The sequence below is a fragment of the Saccopteryx leptura genome, chromosome 11 (genome assembly GCF_036850995.1).
Source record: "Saccopteryx leptura isolate mSacLep1 chromosome 11, mSacLep1_pri_phased_curated, whole genome shotgun sequence".
Taxonomy (NCBI): Eukaryota; Metazoa; Chordata; class Mammalia; order Chiroptera; family Emballonuridae; genus Saccopteryx; species Saccopteryx leptura.
In genome coordinates, this window is record NC_089513.1 from 53,585,808 (window position 1) to 53,607,861 (window position 22,054).

Genomic DNA, 22,054 nt, shown 5'->3' on the forward strand with positions numbered 1-22,054 from the left:
ATGACTCTTGACTGCAGATGACTTCATCTTCTTGGCCCAAATGCTAGAAGATTAGGCACAGGGAAGACACATCCTGCTCAGAGGCAGAGGGGCCCTCAGGACAAACTGAGAGGCAAAAGGAGACCTGAGAGACATGTCACAGCCTAAAACAGGGACAAAGGAACTTTAAACCGTGATTAATAGAGGATATTCCTATTAAAACTGGTTATATCCATTTGATTTGACAATTGCAAAGCTACTGAACAGTACAGTGAGAATAATTTTATTTCACCGATGGTACATTTATGATTATGATTTTTTTACTTACAACAAGAAATATATCCCCAATCTGGCACAGAACTCCTAAAATCCTTGAATTTCCCATAAGGAGAGTAATCGTGTCTCTTGTTATGTTAATGAGATGAGGACTTCTGGGAAGCTCTTAAGGAGGAGGGCTGGCTGCCTGTGGAGCAACCAGTAATCACAGGGTTGGAGCCTTCAGTCCCTCCCCCGGACCTCTGGGGGTGGGGCTGGAGATTGAGTTCAAGCTCCAATGAAGACTGATTTAATCAACCACACCGATGTAATGAAGCCTCCATAAAAACCCAAAAAGACAAGGTTTAGAGAGCGTCTGGGCTAGTGAATCAGAATGTACCTGGGTGTCACCATGCTGGTCCTGACCTTCATGAGGACAGACCTCCTTTGTTCAGGACCCCACCCCATGTATCTCTTCATAACTGGTTTCCTGAGTTCTATGAGCCACTCAAGCAAATTAATTGAATCCAAGGAGGGGCTCATGGAAACCTAGGTTTATAGTTAGTTTTTCAGAAGCAAAGAAACAACTTGGACTTGAGATTGACATCTGAAGCGGGGACAATCTTAGGGGACTGAGACCTTCATCTATGGAATCGGATGCTATCAGGTGGATAGTGTCAGTGTGGAGCTGAATTGTAGGACACCTAGATGGTGTTGGAGAATTGCTTGGTGTAGGAAGAACATTCACGTATCAGGAATAGCAGTGCAATCATATATTCAGATTTTTTTTTTTTAAATAAGAACAGCATAGCTCTTTAGTGCTTAGTTTAACGGGCTTACAGGGCCTGCTTATCCTAAGCCTACGTCAATAATTCTGAATGTTTTGAACTGTCCTAAATGTTATTCACTATTTGCTCAGAGATCAGAACCCTCTATGGATAGTACGATTAGAACAAGGACTTAAGAAAAAGCCACACAGGTTGTGTAAGTTTTAGGAGATAAAGTCAACTCCCAATTTTCTGGCTCAATGAAGAGAAACGGCGCGTGGGAAGCAAGGGCTCCTGCGCTCCTCACCCAGCGCTGTTATTTACTGACGGGCAGCTGTGCCTCGGATAACCAAACAGAGTCATTAAGGCATTTAATCTCACAAGCCTGCAAGCCCCAGAGGTAAGGAATTTGTCCAGAGGCACAGAGTCAATCAGAGCAGAATAGAAATTTAAATACTGTACAAGTTTTCTAACTCCAAAGTCGATCATATTGTCAAGCTTGGTTAATTTCCAAAGCAAGGTATTGGACATCTCACTGCCCAGAGGAGTAGGTTATCTGTGGGTGGATAGCTAACAATACAGCAAAAGAAGTGAGCTCTGCGTTAAGAAGTTGAACATCAAAGGTGACTGGGATTACAGTTTCCAAGTGAAGTGACTAAAGAGATCGCCAAAAAAGAATTCAGTAGGTGACCATGGTAGGCATGACTTTTTTGGTTCTGATCATTTTAAATCTTTGAAAGGCCATTCATAGAATACAAAACATAAAAGATCTTAACAATTTACCCCTTTGAGTAGTGAGTTTTTTTCATGCTTGCTGACCTCCGGGGGTGAGTTTTTTTTTCAAAAAATGAAATTAGTTCCAATTATAGTTTTATTAACTTAAAATCATGTTTGTTTGATAACCAATTTATGGAAACAAGAAGAACATACATTTGTCTCTTTTAATGTTGCCTTTACACATATTTAAAAGAAATCAATTGTACTCTGGGTCAGAAGGCAGGAGGACGTACATGAATGTTCGAACTACTCAAAAGGTTAATAGTGCTACATCATAAATATTTGCTTTTGATTCTACATGTAGAGAGAGTCCATCATGCAGGACTATACATTAGAAAAAATGGGCAAATTGTGCCCTCCTGGCATAAGAAAAGGAAAAGTGCCATCCTACGGTGGGCTACAGGGTAACGTGCAGGTGAGCATCTGTCGCTGGGATGGCAGCTATGAGGAGACTGTCATGCCTGGCCATGCAAACTGAGGCTCTCCCAGGTGAAGGGGACATTCAAGTTTTCATGTTTAGAAGGCATTCACAGTCACTACTTATTACTTCAAGAACTCCAATATTAGGCCTTACTGACTGAATATTATAAATTATGGGATATTATGATTATGGAGAAAATGAGGTAACGTTTGGTTTTTACACAGACTATTATAAGGAAGAAATGAGAAAAACAGTCATGAACCTGTTGCAACCGTCACTGCTAGACTTTCAAACTGTTTTGTTGCAGTACCGGACCAACCATTTGTTTCTACTTCCCAGTGGGAAAAGAATCCACTGACAAATAAATTGTGTAGCGGAATTGTGTGTGTGTGTGTGTGTGTGTGTATGTGTGTGTGTGTGTGTGTGTGTATGTGCGTGCGCGTGCGTGCTTTTGAGTATTTCTCTTCTAACAATAGAGGCACGGATGATATATATTGAACCATATTACAAGCATGTCTTAAAGTCTAGGACGCATGATGCACCCATGAATAATTATAAACCATATTAATAATAATTAACCCAAAAAATTTGTAACAAAAAAGCAAGCACCAGTAACAGAATGTCATGACTAACTGAAGACAGCCAATTACAACTTATCTTCCCCCCAAATATAGAAATTCCACTCAACTGAGTGTGAGTACAGAAAACAGGAATGTTGTAATATTGCCACACATTAAAGTCAAACTTAAAAAAAATTTTTTGAAAACTCTAGTCAGATATTAATTTTAGCATAATTTCAGATTCTGTAATCTTTAGTAATTTACATAGTTTTATATATAAATGAAAACTGATAGAATTTCATGCAATTTCCTGAGAGCAGCTAACATTAATTGAGTTCATACTATAGGTCAAGAAGTTTTTTTAAGTATTGTGCATTTATTCATCCCATTTCATTATTATAAATATATGAGAGGAACATAGTAATAACACCTCCATTTTGTAAATGAGGAAAATGGGCACAGAGAGGCACAAGGCTCAGCAAGCTGTAAACATGACACTCAAATTCACATTTCACACTTCGCACGACTAGGAGACGTTGCCCTTAGAACGTGAATTTTATATCCATTCTAGGATCTTTGAAAAGATCTGTGCAACTCATTTGTATAATCATTTCTAACTATGACAGGAGTGCAAACAGTGCAATGGCGTTATGAGGGAGGAGTGGAGGTCAAAGATGGATTCTGAAGAACTCAACTCAAACAGAATGAGCAAGATGTAATGACCGGTTGTATGTGTGGGGTGAGGACGGCGCAAGGAGAAAGCAGAGTCCAGAATGACTCCGAATAAGAAGGAAGAACTTCAGGAACAAGTGGGAACAGTCATAGTAAAGCAAGTTGTGGGCTTGAGATGATGCTCAGGCTGGGGATAAGCATCCCACAGACTTCATGATGCTTGTGATGAAGTTAGTTACACAGCTCGACAAGGGAGCAGGCAACAGGTGAAGTGCAGTGAAGAGAGCTGCCCCCTACACCTGGAGTGCTGACCCATCCCTACCTCTGTTTAAATCATTCCTACGTGAGAAAGGTACTGGGATGAGAGACTGAGGTGTGCGTGTGGGTGTGTGGAGGAGGTTAACATAAAGTGAGAACAATTTCCCTCGCAAGTTGGGGTTGGAAATGTGGGAAGATAACAATTAAGATTAAGGAAACCACAACACACACATGCTTACACTCTTCTCCCAGCATGGTGCTGAGCATGGTGTCCCCGTGTCACAGTCTCTGTGCACAAACCCTAGGCTCGACATTGTGCTGGAAGTTACAGAAGGACCCATACCTTATTGTAATTATTGAACAAGCTAGCAAATGTAAAAGTGCTTGTCATTTTTTTCAGGGATTCTTCTCATTTCTATGAGAAGTTAAGGCATTCTTTAAAAGATGTAGTTAGTTAGTTAGTTCTTTCAGATTTAAGGTTCAAGCATCACAGGGCTGGCTCAAGGTAAGATGTCCTCATTAACAGGATAACTTGCTAGCCTCATCCCAGGAAGACAAAGGCTGTGGACAGAAGCAGTAAGGGGACAAAAGGAACCAAACAGAGAGTGCCGGCACACGCGGCAGCCTACTCTGATCAGAAGAAGCCTTCAGACAAAAAAATATATTGAATATTATGGTTCGGGGTTCATTAGAATTTAGAGTGGTTAATTTCATTCTTCACTTTAAGTATCTTTAAGACAAATAATAAACATACCAATAAAATAGAAGGACTTATGAAATTTTTACTATTATTTAATTGTTAACATTTAAAATATTTGTTTTCTTTAAAATATTTTGAAATCTAGTCTATAAAAAAATTATGATGAAATGTTTAAAAAAAACAAAACATACTTCAGTTAAAAGCAATGGCAAAAATTAGATGGATTTAAGCCTGGCTCCATTTTCCAAACTGAAATGTAAAAAATGAAGATTTTTTTTTTAGACAACTCTATCCAAATAATTCCTTAATGATTATAACTTCTCATTTATATGAAGCAAGCCTTTAGAGCAGGGGTCCCCAAACTTTTTACACAGGGGGCCAGTTCACTGTCCCTCAGACCATTGGAGGGCCAGACTATAAAAAGAACTATGAACAAATCCCTATGCACACTGCACATATTTTATTATAAAGTTAAAAAACAAAATAGGAACAAATACAATATTTAAAATAAAGAACAAGTAAATTAAAATCAACAAACCAGTATTTCAATGGGAACTATGGGCCTGCTTTTGGCTAATGAGATGGTCAATGTGCTCCTCTCACTGACCACCAATGAAAGAGGTGTCCCTTCCGGAAGTGCGGTGGGGGCCGGATAAATGGCCTCAGGGGGCCGCATGCGGCCCGCGGGCCGTAGTTTGGGGACCCCTGCTTTAGAGGGTTAACCCTGAGACCTGGCTTACAGTGTTGCTGTGGTGATGGTTAATCAAGTCACCTATCTGGTGTTGAGCTTTCAAACACTTATAATAACATGAAAAAACACCTGTAAGGTAGGAATTCAGGCTAAGCATTTGAAAAGCAACAACAAAGGCAAAATACTTACGATAAGGCAATTCTAGTGGGTGGCCAGTTACATCACACCACCCAATTGGGTGAATGTCAGGGCTGTCTGCATCCATCCAATAGTCATATTTGTGGTCCCAGCCATCAAAATGAACCTGTTGAATAATAAATATTTTGTAATTAGTTTCACTACCCCTGTATCAAAATATTGAAAAATAGATCTCCAAAACTGAGAACAAAATTTTACTAATCACATACTACAACCGAGACAATATTTAAAATGTGCTATCAAATAGCCTGCTACTCAAGCCATCAAATTCTATCGTAGCATTTTTTCAAGAATTTAAACCAACTGGAAAACAAATATATGTCAGGATGGATTGGAATTTGAAGAAAGAAGACTAATCCATTTTTTTCAACTAAGAAATACTGTAAGCACATTCCCTGTCCTGGTAGTGACTCCACTGCAAGAAGCATGTCGGTGTCATCAGTAAGAGTCACCATCTGACACCAGTGCAAGCCATATACAGATAGATACCGTAAATGAGTTAGAGTAAAGAAAGCAATGCATTTTAAAATCCTAAAATATAAAGAGTGATGGAGCCTTTGGAACACTGGAGGCAAAGAGAGCAGACGAGATGTGCTACTGAGGCACATGGATTAATAACTATCATAATAACTATTATAAAACAAAGTGTAAGCTTCCTGAGAACCTGAGGAAGAGCAAAGGATGGCTCAAGTACAGCAGTCTTACTGGTTCTCCCTGTTTTGTATCTCACCTACAAAATGCACACACAGCACACGCACACATACGCATGACACACATATAAAACAGGTCTGAGAAAATTTAAAATAAAGTTCAATTTCTAAAAGAAAAAACTAAATACTTATTTTCGAAACATTAAATTCCATGTTCTAGAAGATGTATAGTGGATAAAAAAATGTATTTATTCAACAAAAAATACTGTGGAATGTTAAACAAAATATTTCATTATTTTATAACTATTTATTCTCATATATAATCTGTTTCTATCAATTAAATGGAGAATATATCCTTTTACATGCAGACAAAACTCAAAACTTTTGGAAAAATCATGCTTTGAATAAAAAGAGAAAGATTATAATAAACTAACTAAAATTTACATATATTTTGCAGAGCACAAGATCAAGCCTGACCAGGCGGTGGCGCAGTGGATAGAGCGTCGGACTGGGTTGCAGAGGACCCGGGTTCGGGACCCCGAGGTCGCCAGCTTGAGTGCGAGCTCATCTGGTTTGAAGAAAAAGCCCACCAGCTTGAACCCAAGGTTGCTGGCTCCAGCAAGGGGTTACTCGGTCTGCTGAAGGCCCGCGGTCAAGGCACATATGAGAAAGCAATCAATGAACAACTAAGGTGTTGCAACGCGCAATGAAAAACTAATGATTGATGCTTCTCATCTCTCTCTGTTCCTGTCTGTCTATCCCTATCTATCCCTCTCTCTGACTCTCTCTCTGTCTCTGTAAAAAAAAAAAAAAAAAAAAAAAAGATAAAAAAAAATAAAAGGAAAAAGAAAAAAGAAAAACTGTGTGTATTAAGTCCCAAGTGAGTCCTGATATTTCCCCCAGGTCCCTTTTTCTAAGCTAGCGGTTTTCAAAGTGTGGTTCCCAGACCAGCAGCATCGGCATCAACAGGGCACATGTTAAAAATGCAGATTCTTGGGCTCCAACTCAAACCTGCTGAACCAGGACATCTAACGGGCGGGGCCTAACAAACTGTGTTAACAAGACTGCCAGATGCATATGACAGATGATCAAGTCTGAGAAGCAGTCATCTTAGAAATAACTTTTTAAAGAGTATTTCTATGAGATTTAGCCTTCTGGACATGACAGAGTACCCTTTCATAGTAATAACTATAAAGCTGGACAGAGCATATGAAGTGACTGTTGGTAGACATTAGACAACAGGCAGCACAGAACTGTAATCCCTCAGTGCCCTGGATGAGCCCAGGTTATCAGCGTGGAGATCGTTCCCCAACAACAGCATCGGGAGGAGAAACAAGCAAAGCAGTGACGTTGTGCTGAGGAGACAGGACTGCAGTCTGGTGCTGATGGAGCAGCTGAAGTTGGAGGACAAAGTGCCAGAGAAGACAGGGCTGCTATGTGGAATCTATGGGGGCCATTCATAGGACCCTGCTCAACAGCTGGACGACACACGACAAGATGAGAGCGGTTGCTGCAGAGCAGAGGAGAGTGGAGACACTAGAGGTCACACAGTACTGGGAGGATGGAGACTAGAGTAGAAAGGTCTCCATTCCTGGAGAATTTGACTGAGACACCAAAAAAGGCCATGTTTTTGGAGGAGGAACCATGCCACTATAAAAGCTACTGTAGACCAGCCCTAAAAAGGCTAAAATCAAATTTCAACAAGATTAAGAAGAATCTCCAGTAATTAATTACCTGTCTTATAAAACAAAACTCTCCTTTTTTTATATAAAAAACCCCAAATACTCCCAACTGTATACACTATGTCATTCATAACGCCCAATACATAAAAATAATTTATTAGACATGCAAATAAATAATCAAGTAAATGTGAGCCAGAGTTAATTTTTTAAAATTCAGTCAGAACGACCAACTCTGTGTCACAGCTGGTAGGAGTTCAGCACGTGAACTCACGAGCAGGCCTTCAGCAGTCCGTGTGTGACAGTGCAGACTCTGCCACTTTCAGATGGACCCTTGAGATACGACCTGAAATGCCAGCAGTGCCCTCATGCAGCATCTAATTCGCTGGCTCTTCTCAGTCTTTGAGGAGTTATGAAAACATACAGAGACATGGAAATATGGAAAGTCGAATTGCATGCTGAGAGGCACTGATTATCAAAAATGTGATGTATATTTTTATAATTTTATAGTTTTTAAAGTCTTATTTTGTATAAATAAAATTTTATTTTATTTAAAACTTTAAAAACTATAATTTTATAAGTACCATTCTTTATCTTATATTATTGTATATTCATTCAATGAAAGGAGATTTTATGGCCATGAAAATCATAAATCTTTATGAAGAACCTATAAAGGGAAGGATAAGCAATTCAGCACCATTTTATCCAGTGGAAAAAAAATGAAAAAGGATATTAAATTCTGATTTATTAGTATTATATTATATCAAACAATATAATCACAAAAAAACTTTAAATGCAGTCAATAGAAAGAGACTTTGCAATGACCCTGATGTAATCTATGGACAATGACTTTAAAGTAGCTACGAAAATAAGTTCAAGGACTTTAAAATGAAAAAGTGATCTTAATGGGAATATCAGCAGGAATCTGAAAACTATGAAAGAGAGACCGATGAAGTGCTAGAACTGAAAAGTATCTAAAATATAAAAGGCTTATATGGGCTCAACAACGAATTGAAGATGGAAGAGAATTGGGTGAGTAAACTTGAAGATGGCAGAGACATAGACAAGTGAACATAGAAACAGACTCACAGAAATTGTTCATCTAAAGTGCACACAATAAAAATTTTTTAAAGATGGACGGAGCCTCGGGGAGTTGTGAAGTAATACCAACTGGCCTAATATATGTACTTGGAATCTATAAGGAGAGGAGAAAGAGAATGGAGCAGGAAGAGTGGTCAAACAAAACAAAAAAAAAGCTGAAGGAATAACATTTAAAAAATCTCTATTTTGGCCAAAAATGCCACTTTGCAAGCTTAAGAACAGCAAAACAGAAAGCACTACCCAAATAAGAATAAACTGATAAATTCAATTTTCTTCATATTCAAAAACTTGTGTTCTTCAAATTATTATTAATTAAAAAGGAAAAGCAAGCCACAGACAGTTATAATGCATTTATCTGACAAAAATGTAACCTACAAAACCCCTCAGTAAATAATGGGCAACTGGCCGGTTGGCTCAGCGGTAGAGCATCGGCCTAGCGTGCGGAGGACCCGGGTTCGATTCCCGGCCAGGGCACACAGGAGAGGCGCCCATTTGCCTCTCCACCCCTCCGCCGCGCTTTCCTCTCTGTCTCTCTCTTCCCCTCCCGCAGCCAAGGCTCCATTGGAGCAAAGATGGCCCGGGCGCTGGGGATGGCTCTGTGGCCTCTGCCTCAGGCGCTGGAGTGGCTCTGGTCGCAAGATGGCGACGCCCAGGATGGGCAGAGCATCGCCCCCTGGTGGGCAGAGCTTCGCCCCTGGTGGGCGTGCCGGGTGGATCCCGGTCGGGCGCATGCGGGAGTCTGTCTGACTGTCTCTCCCTGTTTCCAGCTTCAGAAAAATGAAAAAAAAAAAATAATGGGCAAAAGATCGACAAATTCTTTAAAAACAAAAGGCTCATGAATGGTCAACAGGTAAATTTAAAAACTGTCAGCATCATTCTTCATCAGAGAAACCAAAATGAGACACTACAGTACACCCATTCAAATGACTTCAATTAAATGACTGACAACATCCATTATTGGCGAGGCTTTGAAGCTCCTAGAACACTTATACAATGTTGGGGAGGAGGCCATAATATTATACAACCACTTTAGAAAATGTTTTCCTTCTTCATTATAAATTTAAATGTGTCAACTCTGTAACTCTAAGCAATTCCCCACAGTGAAAAGAGATGAAAATATAAAACTGCGTCTAGTTTCATTCGTAAGAGCCAAACCTCCAAAACAACCAAATGCCTAAAAGCAGGTGAACATCCATTCTTAAACAAGTATAGTATAAACTAAACATTAGTCACCACTTACAAAAACTGTTGATACCCACATTAAGTATGTATCAAACATGCCATGTTGAGCAGAAGAGGACAGACACAAAGGAATGCCTACTCTGTGACTCTATTTATAAGGAGTTTAACAATAGGCCTGAAAATCAGACCCGTGGTTGTCTGGGAGGGGGAGGGGAGTGACTGGCTGCAAAGGAGAACAAAGGAAACTTGGGTAATGTAAAAATATCCCAAACCTTGATTGGGGTACTGGTCCTATAAAATACACGTTTCACAGTTTATCAAAATGCACATATAAACTCTGTACATTTTATTATTTGTAAATTGTATCTCATTAAAGTTAACTGATTTAAAATATTTCTACATTCAGCACCTGTCATATGGGACTTTTCTGATTTTTTTTACTAGATTTTATTCATCATGACGCTTCAGCACTCTAGACATAGCAAACTGAATTATACTGTCAGTACCAGGCAACTAAACATTCCAGTTGTAAAAAGGCAAAACAGTCATTCCTTTCTAGAGTGACTTTCCAGGGGTCTCCAAACTTTTTACACAGGGGGCCAGTTCACTGTCCCTCAGACCATTGGAGGGCTGCCAAATACAGTGGTCCTCTCACTGACCACCAATGAAAGAGGTGCCCCTTCCAGAAGTGCAGTGGGGGCTGGATAAATGGCCTCAGGGGGCCGCATTACGGCCCGTGGGCCGTAGTTTGGGGACGCCTGACACAAAGAAGTTTATGTAAGTGTGTATAATGAATGAGGAGAAGAAAAAAAATATTTCAATTTCTCAAGTTTTAAAATTCCAACTTGCCCTGGCCGGTTGGCTCAGTGGTAGAGCGTCGGCCTGGCGTGCAGGGGACCCAGGTTCAATTCCCGGACAGGGCACATAGGAGAAGCGCCCATTTGCTTCTCCACCCCCCCCTTCCTCTCTGTCTCTCTCTTCCCCTCCCGCAGCCAAGGCTCCATTGGAGCAAAGATGGCCTGGGCGCTGGGGTTGGCTCCTTGGCCTCTGCCCCAGGCGCTAGAGTGGCTCTGGTCGCAACAGAGCGACGCCCCAGAGGGGCAGAGCATCGCCCCCTGGTGGGCAGAGCGTCACGCCTGGTGGGCGTGCCGGGTGGATCCCGGTCGGGCGCATGCGGGAGTCTGTCTGACTGTCTCTCCCCGTTTCCAGCTTCAGAAAAATACAAAAATAAATAAATAAATAAAATAAAATAAAATAAAATTCCAACCTATCTAATTTTAACATTGTTCTCTTTTGAGTTTGCAGTGCAAACAACAAGCAAGCACCCGCTAAGCATAAACAACAGGCCACATGCTCCAGCCAGATTCGGCCGCCAGGAGTGAGGCCTTTTTATTACAGGTTTTCAGCCTGCACCTGGGACACTTCCTGTAAAACTGAGGTCTAAAACTGAAAAAGTTAAAAGATAACAGCTTAAATTTTTTTTTGAAAGCCAATACAAGGTTTTCATGTACTCTATTCACCATTTTCCCTTCTGTTCATTAAGAAATGTTAAATTATCCTTTCCAAGTTTGTATATAATTACTTACAATGAAAGCATGGGAATTAAAATATCCCCTTAATCCAACAATGAGACGCTCCCCTCCCCCACAAAGACCATCTAAACTTGGAACATATATGTATATATACATCTTTATGAAAGATATTTTCCCATCTTTGAATTTTCATATCTCTGGAGAGAAAAACATATTTTAAGAAGTCTAACCAGATGGTCAAATTAATAGAGGAAACTGGCATTTTAAGAATATTTACAGAGTCCTTTAGTAAAGCCAAGAATCATTCTGAAAACCAAACCACCTCCAGCAACGTACTTCATAATATTTATAATTCTTTTCACATATTTGGGTTTGAATTAAGCTCAGAAAACATACAGATCCTTCGTGCTCAGATTCTGATAAACTGGAGTACGAGGGTCAGATAACTGATTCAACTCTTGTCTCAAGTTCGTGTCCCTGGGTGGACAATGAGGCTTCCTGATGGTACTAATAGCACTGTATATGCATCAGTTATTAATGATGGGAAAAGAACTTGGACATTTAAGTTCTAGATCAGCATATAAAAAGCCAAGTATGTACTTAGTGTTAATGCAAAGCTGTTAATTCTCTGGACTGACTCTTGCTTTGCCTTATAATTTACTGCTCAGTGCCCACACTGGGAACTTTTCCCTTTCACTTTCTCTCCGTCATCTTTGCTGCCCCATGATTCTTAGCACTGTGGCTTACACATCATCAGACACCAAACCTACCAGCTGAAGAAGATGCATGATGGTAATCATTACTCCTTGCTGTTCCTTTGGACAGTTAGAAAAGAAGCAGTTATATAGTATTTAGAAACATTGGAGCTAAATTTAATGCTCAATAACAACACTTTTATTAGATTAAGTTATTAGTGTGGCCTTTGCTCCTCCTATATAATTTTAATTTTTTAATTTCCTTTTAACAGGCTTATTGGATGTGTGTATTTTACTGTCACAGGCCTCTAATTGTATTTTAAAAGCTTACGGTGAAAGCATTATCAGCATATATAAGATGTTAACTTATTTAGAAAGAGAGTTGAATGCACCTGAACTCATCTAGCTTTAATTGAATACATTTTCAGTTAACTATACTTAACCTTAAATTTCAATTTAAAAAGATGAATCAATCTTTATATATTATCCAAACACCCCTTACTCATAACCATTGGTGCTGATAAGACTACAGTAAATCCTACTTCCTGTGACACAGGGTTCTTCTATTTAGTGGTGGGATTCAAATAATTTAACAACTATTTCTTTGCCCTAATGACCATTTTAAGCATTAAAAAATATATATTGAAAGGTAGTTTATTATTTCATGTATTTAATACTTAAATAAGAATAAAAGAGGTAAACAAAACTAGATTATAAGAGTTTTAAAATATTAGTGAAAAAATATTAATACCTAAAAAAACAATAAACTGTTATTTAAGGTATTTCCATATTGCTTTTTGATTGGCATCCTCACTTGTAATTTTTTTCATCTATGAACAAAATGAACGTTACTACGGGGCACTTAGAACACGTTGCACAGATGAACATTAGAAAAGATTAAGGAATGTAAATTTGTGATTTCCACATTGGGTGGCTGCCCAGGCACCCACCTTAGAGAGAACCTTGACTACAAATTCCATTTTAACAACCGGTTTGCCAAAATCAACCAACAATTAGGTATTGCTTCTGCTGAACCAGTGCAAACCAGCTGAATCCCATGACTGGCTCTATTGTGGGATGGTCTGCAGTGGTCAGTAAACTCGTTAGTCAACAGAGCCAAATATCAACAGTACAACAATTGAAATTTCTTTTGAAAGTCAACTTTTTTAAACTCAAATTATATAGGTAGGTACATTCCTTATCGAGGTAGCGCCCGCACGTAGTATTTCATGGAAGAGCCACACTCCAGGGGCCAAAGCTTGCGAGCCGCATTTTGCCGACCAGGGGAGCCAGAGATCTGTTCAGCTGTAGGTCTTGCTGTCATAAAATACCACCACAATCTAAGAGCAGGTGTTGGGTGTGGCAGGTTGACCCACTTTCATTGAGTGCTTAACATGGCAGTCATAGCTGTAAAATATATGTATTCTCAATGTCTACAATATGTTGTTTTCATAGATGATGAGAGTAACTTTTTAAAAGGTTTGCCAAGATCATACAGCCAAATAAATAGCAAAAACAGATTTGATCTGAAAACAGTTTACTCAGAAAACCGTACAAGAATATAGACTGTGAGGATATTTGGGACTATTTTACCTAAGAAGCTAATGTAGCAGAGGCAAATTACATTTTTAAAATAGAAAAAGACATTTCCATAATGAAAGTAAAATAACATGGAGTAACACAGGGCTGCAGTCCAGAACTACCTATGCTCTTTCATATTAAATATTAATTCCACATTGAGCCAGTCTGTTTACACGTCTATCCAGGCAAGAACAGAGGGGGAGAGAACAGAGTAAAGAAATTATAATGGAAAAGTGTATATGCTTAAAACTTTTCATTGCATATGTAATCTCCATTTTACAAACGAAGCTCCTGAGATACATAAGGATTAAAGAATGTGCTGCTATCTCCAAGTCCTTGTGATTTGAAAACCCTCCCCTCCTTCTCCTCCCCCGTCCACCAGCCTGGGGCTCCGCTCAGTAGTTACTGTCTCTCCCACTGTTCCCGTGCCCACTCTTGGGAAATTGTCTCAATTCTCTTTCCCGGCTGACCTCCCCATAAATCACCTGCTTTCAACAGATAAATTGTTTCCATCTTCCTTCTAGTCCCCTCCTATGATAAATATTTTAGAAAAAAAAAATGACTCTCTAAATTGGGAAATTAATAGTATTCACTAAAGCTATTTTAAAATTCTTTTCATTTTTCAAGGTCGCTGCTCAAATGGATCATATTTCTTGGACAATATTTTCAAAATTCAGTAAGCAAAATACCCACCATGCCTTGCCACCACTAGGACTCTAATCACTGGGGAAGGGCAGGTCAGAGATGATGCCTGGAAATTGCATTTCTTAAACCACATATTCTAAGATTATTCTGCTGAAGGTGGTTTTCGGATTAAACTTTTTGAAGTGTTTCTTTAGAATACTGCCATGGCAACAAGTTTCTTAACTAAACTTGCCATCACACTTACAGTTCTATCTAAAGCAATCAAGGATAACCTATTTTTTTTTTAAGTCATAGGTCCTTTTTAATTTTGACAGACATAAGCCCAAGGAGTAACTGGGATGAATGTCCAATGCAGAGAATGTTGAACCATCAAATGTATCCAATTGTGACATATATGTCTATGTAAGTTTCCATTTCTCTATTTCTATGGTTATTGGTATAACAAACACAGTTAGTTTTGCCCGTAAGATTCCCACAAGAAATATAAATTCCACGTTTCTAACAGAATCCCCAGGGCTTTGCTTCTTGTTAAGAAAGCCTTAAATATTTCATCCGAGTTAGTCATATTAACAGTCATATTTGGGGCACCAGAGCTACATGTCTGTGGGTAATGTCGCAGGAAGAAAAACCTTCTTCATAGGCAGTGTGAGGACAAACATCTCAAAATCAGTTTATAGTTATCACTAACATAAATTTCCTCATAAGCTCTGCCCCGAGATTTATAGCGCTCTAAGCACGCCGCGGCGCCCACGGCAGGCGCACTGGGGATGGAAAGACCTTTTCCCGATTAGCACCAGGCCGCTGCTCTCCTCTTCCGTCAGCGGACACCGTTTCAGCTGTGCTCTCCTTTAGCCTCAACTTGGAAATTTCCACTTTAAAACCGTCATCAAATCATCGAGGTGTTTTGTTTTTTCTAAAGCAAACACAATTTAATGCATATTATTGAAAAGCCATCTACTCAAAAGGACTTGGGCTGCTTATAGTAATCGAAGACAGGATTTTTAAATAATAGTAGGACATGTGATTTGTCACAAAAAAGAAAAGTTGATTCTACCTTGAAGGACCGCGTTAACGTCTTGTCCAAATGGGACACTTTTGAGAGTATGAGGGAGCACTATTAATGATTACAGAATTGCAACAGGCACAATCCAGGGCTGCGCAGGTCACGCTGGATATAAAATTACTCTTGGTAGTTTAAATAAATAATTCCCAGGCCCTGGCTGGTTGGCTCAGTGGTAGAGCGTCGGCCTGGCCTGTGGAAGTCCCAGGTTCGATTCCCGGCCAGGGCACACAGGAGAAGCACCCATCTGCTTCTCTACCCTTCTCCCTCTCTTTTCTCTCTTTCTCTTCTCCTCCCACAGCCAAGGCTCCACTGGAGCAAAATTGGCTCAGGCGCTGAAGATGGCTCCATGGCCTTCACCTCAAGAGCTAGAATGGCTCAGGTTGCAATGAAGCAACGCCCGAGATGGGCAGAGCATCGCCCCCTAGTGGACTTGCTGGATGGATCCCAGTCAAGGCGTATACAGGAGTCTCTCTGCCTCCCCACTTCTCACTTCAGAAAAAAATAGAAATTCCCAGAAAACCAACGGCAAAGGGGAAATACTACACAAATCCAATTATAATGTGAGAAAACCACACCAGTGCTATAAGTGCTAAAATTTCCACTTATAGAAATATATTGTACAGACACTTGTATAGGAGCATTGAAGAACACAATGACAATACAATGTAGTACATGCATAATGATTTACATGATTGCCTAACATTTTACTGGGAGGTAGCAGAAAAATGGAAATGTATATATAAACAAATGCACATATACACTTACAAACTAAATGTGTCCTGAGAACTATTTCTAAAATTTCTGAAGCCATGAATAAGTTATATATATTTCCTATCCAGTCTTATAATTTACCTAATTAGTACATCAATTTTATTAATAGCAAGTACTAAACTAGCTGTATAATTGAATGAGAGTTTTTATCAAATGCCTTTTCTCCATCTATTGAATGATCATGTAATTTTTCTATTTTAGCCTGTTAATATGATAGATTACATTCATTGATTTTTTGAATGTTAAAACAGAGTTGCATATCTTGGGTAAATTCTATTGGTCATGGTATATAATTGTTTTATGTAACATGGATTTGATGTGTTTATATTTTGTTGAGGATTTCTGCATCTATGTTCATGACAGGTGTTGCTCTGTAGTTTCTTTGTGTGGTCTTAGTATCAGGATTAATGTTGAGACTCACAGAATGAGTCAGAAAATATTCCCTCTTCTATGATCCTCTGAAAGAAATGTAGAAAATTGAGATAATTTCTTAAATGTTTGTTAGAGCTCATCATTGAACCCACTTGGTCCTGGAACTTTCTGTTTTGGAGGTTATTAACTGTTGACTCCATTTTTTTAATAAATATAGGCCTGTTCAGATTATCTATTTCTTCTTTAATGAGTTTTGGCAGGTTATGTCTCTCCTATACTTTACTACTACATTATAAAAAGGCTATTTACAGTAGTCTATTTTATCCAGTATATCATAGATGGCTTAGGAGGTTATCAAATTGGTGGGCATAGAGTTGTTTATATTATTCATTTATTATCCTTTTAATGTTCATGGGATCTATAATGATGTTCCCTCTTTCATTTCTGATATTAGTAATCAGTTTCCTCTCACATTTAGTTTATTTGTTTTTGGTTAGAGGGTTATTGATTTTACTGATCTTTTCAAAGAATTGTTTTGGTTTGCTTGATTTCTATTGATTTCCTGTTTTCAATTTTACTGACTTCTGTTCTAATTCTTCTTATTATTTTTCTTATGCTTACTACTTTAGATTTAGTTTCCTCTTGTTTTTCTAGTTTCCTAAGGTAGAAACTTAGATGATTATTTTTAGGTCTTTCTTCTAATGCATGCATTCAATGCTATAAATTTCCTTTTACGCACTGCTTTCTCTGCATGCCACAAATTTTGGTAAGTTATATTTTTATTTGCATTTAGTTTCAAGTATTTTAAAAACTTCTCTTGTGATTTCTTCTTTGAATCATATGTTATTTAGAACTGTGTTACTAATCTCTACGGATTTGGGTATTTTCTAGTTATCTTTCTTGTTTTTGATTTCTAGTTCAAATCCATTGTGGTCTGAGAACAGACACTGTACGATTTCTATTCTTTTAAATTTTAGAGCATGTTTTATGGCTCAGAATGTGGTCTTTTCTTGGTAAATGTTCCATGTGATTTTGAGAAGAATGTGTATTCTGCTGTTGTTGGATGAAATCCTATTGATTGGTGGTTTTATAGGAGTTCAACCATATCCTTACTGATTTTCTACCTGTCAGATCTGTCCATTTTTTAAAGAGAGGTGTCTAGGTCTCCAATTATAATAGTGATTTACTTATTTCTGCCTGCAGTTCTATCAGTTTTCGTCTCCTGCAATTTTTTTGATGCTGTTATTAGATGCATACGCATTATGAACTGTCAGCTCTGTTTGTAATTAATATAGCTAACCTACTCTGCTTTCCTTTGATTAGTGTTAGCATGGTCCATACATTTATTTTCAATCCTTATATGTCTTTACATTTAAAATGGATTTCTTTTAGACAACATATAATTGAATAAAATGTTTTTTGATCCAGTTAACAATCTCTGTCTTTTAATTGATGCATTTAAACCACTGGCATCCTTAGTAATTTCTGATATAACAATTGATAACTACTATATTCATTATTTTTTATTGTCTGTCCTTTTTCTTTGCTCCTCTTTTACTTCCCCTCTTTTCTGCTTCTGATTTTAAAATAGCATTTTACGGTTCCATTTTCTCTTCTTTCTTAGCAAATTGATTATACATTTGTTTTTACATTTCTTTTATTACTGATTTACCTAGAGTTTACAACGTACATTTAAGACTAATCTGTATACTTTCAAATAACACTATACCACTTCATGGGTAATGTAAATACCTAATAATAAGAAAATAACACTAATTCCTTCCTCACATATCTGGTATCACTGAGGTCCTTCACTTATATGTAAGCACTCATAAACATGTACATACATAAACATACAGAACAGAATACATTGTTGCTATTATTATTTTGAACAAATAACAATCTGTTAGGTCAACTAATAGTAAGAAAAACAAAACTTTTTATTTCTTCACTTATTCCTTTCTTCAATGTTCTTCCTTAATTTATGTAAAGTTTCTAATTATATAATTTTTCTTCCTAAGAAATTTAACATTTCTTTTTCATCAATTTTTGTTGTCTGAGTAAGTCTTTAATTCTCCTTCGTTTTATAAAGATAATTTTGCACACTGCAGAATTCTAACTTGGTTGTTTTTATTCTCTCAACTCTTTAAATATGTCACTCTACTCTCCTCTTGCTTGCTTGTTTCTGAAGAGAAGTTGGATATAACTCTTATCTTGGCTCCTCTATTGCAAGGTGTTTCCCCCCTCTGGTTTCTTTCAGGACTTTTTATTTTTATCTTTGATATTCTGTAATTTGAAAATGACATGCTGGCCCTGGCTGGTGGCTCAGTGGATAGAGCATCAGCCCAGCATATGGACATCCTGGGTTCGATTCCCAGTCAGGGCGCACAGGAGAAGCGACAGTCTGCTTCCCCCCGTCCCTCTCTCCTCACAGCCAGCAATTCGACTGGTTTGAGCTTGGTCCTAGACACTGAGGATAGCTGGGTTGGTCTGAGCATGTCACCCTCAGGAGCTAAAAATAGCTCGGTTGATTTAAGCATAGGTCCCTGAAGGGGGTTGCCAGGTGGATCCCGTTTGAGCACATACGGGAATCTGCTTTACTATCTCCCTTCCTCTCACCTAAAAAAATGATACATGCTTAGCTGTATTTTTTTTCTTTAGTTTATCCTGCTTCATGTTCTCTGTCCTCCCTGGATCTGTGGAATGGAGTTCAACATTAATTTGGGAAAATTCTCAGTTCTTATAGTTTCAAACAGTTCTTCTGTCCCTTCATCTCCTCTCCTTCTGGTATTTGCATTGTGCATACATTACACCTTTTCTTCCATAGTCCCAGATATTCTGCTGTTTTCTTATGTCTTTGTTCTATTTACTTTCCATTCCTCAGCAGTGTTCAGTCCACTAATGAACTCCCCAAAGGCACCACTACCATTACCATGTTTGTTTATTTTTAAATCTCTAGCATTTCTTTCTGGTTCTTGCTTAGGATTTCCATCTCACTGCATTCATTTACCATTTGTCCTTACATGCTGTTGACTTGATCCATTAGGATCCTTAGCACATCCATAGTTGTTTTAAATTTCCAGTTTGATAATTTTAACATTCCTGCCTTGTCTGGTTCCGATACTTGCTCTGTCTCTGTTTAGCATTTTGGTAAGCATTATAATTTTTTTTTTCTTGATAGCCAGCTATGAGTACTGGGTAAGAGTAACTGCTGGAAATAGCCTTTCATGAATGTGGAGGTAAGATGTATGGGGGACTCATTCTGCAGTCCTGTGGTTGGGTGAGCCTGTGCCTCTGGACGGCACTTCACGAGAGTTTCTCAGGATTGTCCTCCGCCCTCAGGTGGGACAGGAGGGCTGGGGCCAGCTGGAACGAGCTATTTCACTCCCCCCAAGTCAGCCCGGCTCTGAGGAAACGCCGGGCTCTGGCTCTCTATTTTTCTCCTGAGAGCAGGTTTGTTAAGAAGAAGGCAGAGCTCTGGTATATTTCAAAATGATTTCTTTTCCCTTCCTCCTGATAGATAGGAGAGGATTTTTCTCTGGCGTTACTGTGGTTGAGCTCCTGGCTGAATCTGCTGTGGGTCACCTCCCAGTATTGTGGGGGACCCCTCAATGACTGGGTCTGGGAATTTCTAACTCTGAGTTATCCATATGGAGCCGCCAGCAGTTCAGTCAACTACAGCTTGGGTGGTCCTCCCCAGCTGCTAGTTCCCATGGTGACTTCTGCTCGCAAGTCCCTGTCCCTGTCAGCCATTACTCCTTTTATTCACCTGTCTGTCTCTCCACTTCTAGAGGCAGAGATTTCCCCTGGGTGCTTTCTCACTTCCAGACCCAAGAAGAGCTGTTGATTGTTCATTCCATTCAGCTTTTTACTTGTTAGGATAGAGTGGTAACTCCCAAGCTCCTCACATGCGGAACTGGAAACTGAAAGTCTCTTCTCATTGTTTTTCCCCATTCCCAGACGTGGCTTTAATGGCGGGCACACGGGGCACGCGCCCTGGGCCCCGACTTCTGAAGGGCCCCACAAAATCCCCTTTACACTTTTTTCTAATGATACCAAGTTTGGTTTCATATGTGCAATTTTAACATCGATAGTGCATAATACTTTTTATTTATTTAAAAATATGGTTAACATGTATATTTATTTTCCTTCTCTCTCTCTTTTTTTTAATGGCCCAATATTTTCTTCTGCGCCCAGGGCCTCAATCGACTTTAGTCCACGTCTGACCAGAACCATATAATACCTGGAGCACAAATCTCTATTTGTTGAGCCAATGAACAAGCAAATACATAATGAATTCAAACATGTCCATTCAAATTATGTAAACATTATTACAAAGAAAACATATCTAAAAGACCCATCTGAGTTTAACCAAAGCCTCCTGATTCACCCACTTATTGTGCAGATTTACCTTCTGAACTACCAACTTTTTCCTTCCAAATAATATCATATGGAATTTTAAGCCATTTTTCTTGTAGAACACAAAGGCGGACACATGTTCCTCTCTGTTATAATAACTAATGTGTTGTGGGTAAGTAAAACTTTGATGTAACTAAAACTGTGATCTGCCTACCCTGAGAAGATGGATGGGGGAAGAGCATGTGTGTGGGAGGAGGCGGGGCGGGGAGAGCTCCAGCCACAGGGTGGGAGTCCCGCACAGGAGTCAGAGGTTGCAGACAAGCCTATGTTTAGAGTCATGGGGGAAGAGCGTGTGTGGGGGAGGAGGCGGGGCGGGGAGAGCTCCAGCCACAGGGTGGGAGTCCCGCACAGGAGTCAGAGGTTGCAGACAAGCCTATGTTTAGAGTCATGGGGGAAGAGCGTGTGTGGGGGAGGAGGCGGGGCGGGGAGAGCTCCAGCCACAGGGTGGGAGTCCCGCACGGGAGTCAGAGGTTGCAGACAAGCCTATGTTTAGAGTCAAGGGGATGAACTTCAAAGCAGCCGGCCACAAGGAACGCAAGTGGTGGCCTCTGCATAGGGGAGTGTGGTAGAGGGAGGCCTCGGGACAGTGTTTATGACAAAACTCTTTTTACTTAGTATATATGTAACTTTGATAAATATTATATTATATAAAAACAAAGTTTTTAAAATGGGCAACCTGGTGAATGTGCCATTGCTAGATAAGGATGACAGGGAAAGGAGCAGAATTTTGATTGTTTTGATTTATTTTTCCTGCAGGAGGGATATAATGAGTCCCGTCTTGATCATATTAAATGTGAAGTGGCCACAGGGTATCCAAGTGCTCACAGACAAACGAAAACTCATTCCCGGATCTTTGTTGAGAAAGACGAAGCACAGACTTAGGAGTCATGAACACAGAGGAACAGGTGAAGCTTGCAAGGGGAATTATGAGCTGATAAAGGAACAGAGTGAGAAATGAATAGAAAAGTAAGTAGTGTTAGGTGGTATATTCTCCACTTCTTCCCTCTGCAGCCACACTGTGCCATGGAAACTGACCTTTATGGATAGTATCAACGGCCTTTGCCTAAGGTTTATGAATGAGTTTGG

The 22,054-nt window shown here is 39.3% G+C and overlaps 1 protein-coding gene across 2 annotated transcripts in view; it reads right to left on the reverse strand.

The window, feature by feature from the left end:
- L3MBTL4 (L3MBTL histone methyl-lysine binding protein 4) overlaps window positions 1-22,054 on the reverse strand; it is a 488,059-nt gene that overhangs the window by 232,490 nt on the left and 233,515 nt on the right. For both annotated transcript variants that reach the window (XM_066353255.1, XM_066353254.1), the window contains exon 13: window positions 5,270-5,384. In XM_066353255.1, the coding sequence (XP_066209352.1) occupies window positions 5,270-5,384 (115 nt within the window). The remainder of the gene's footprint in view (window positions 1-5,269; window positions 5,385-22,054) is intronic.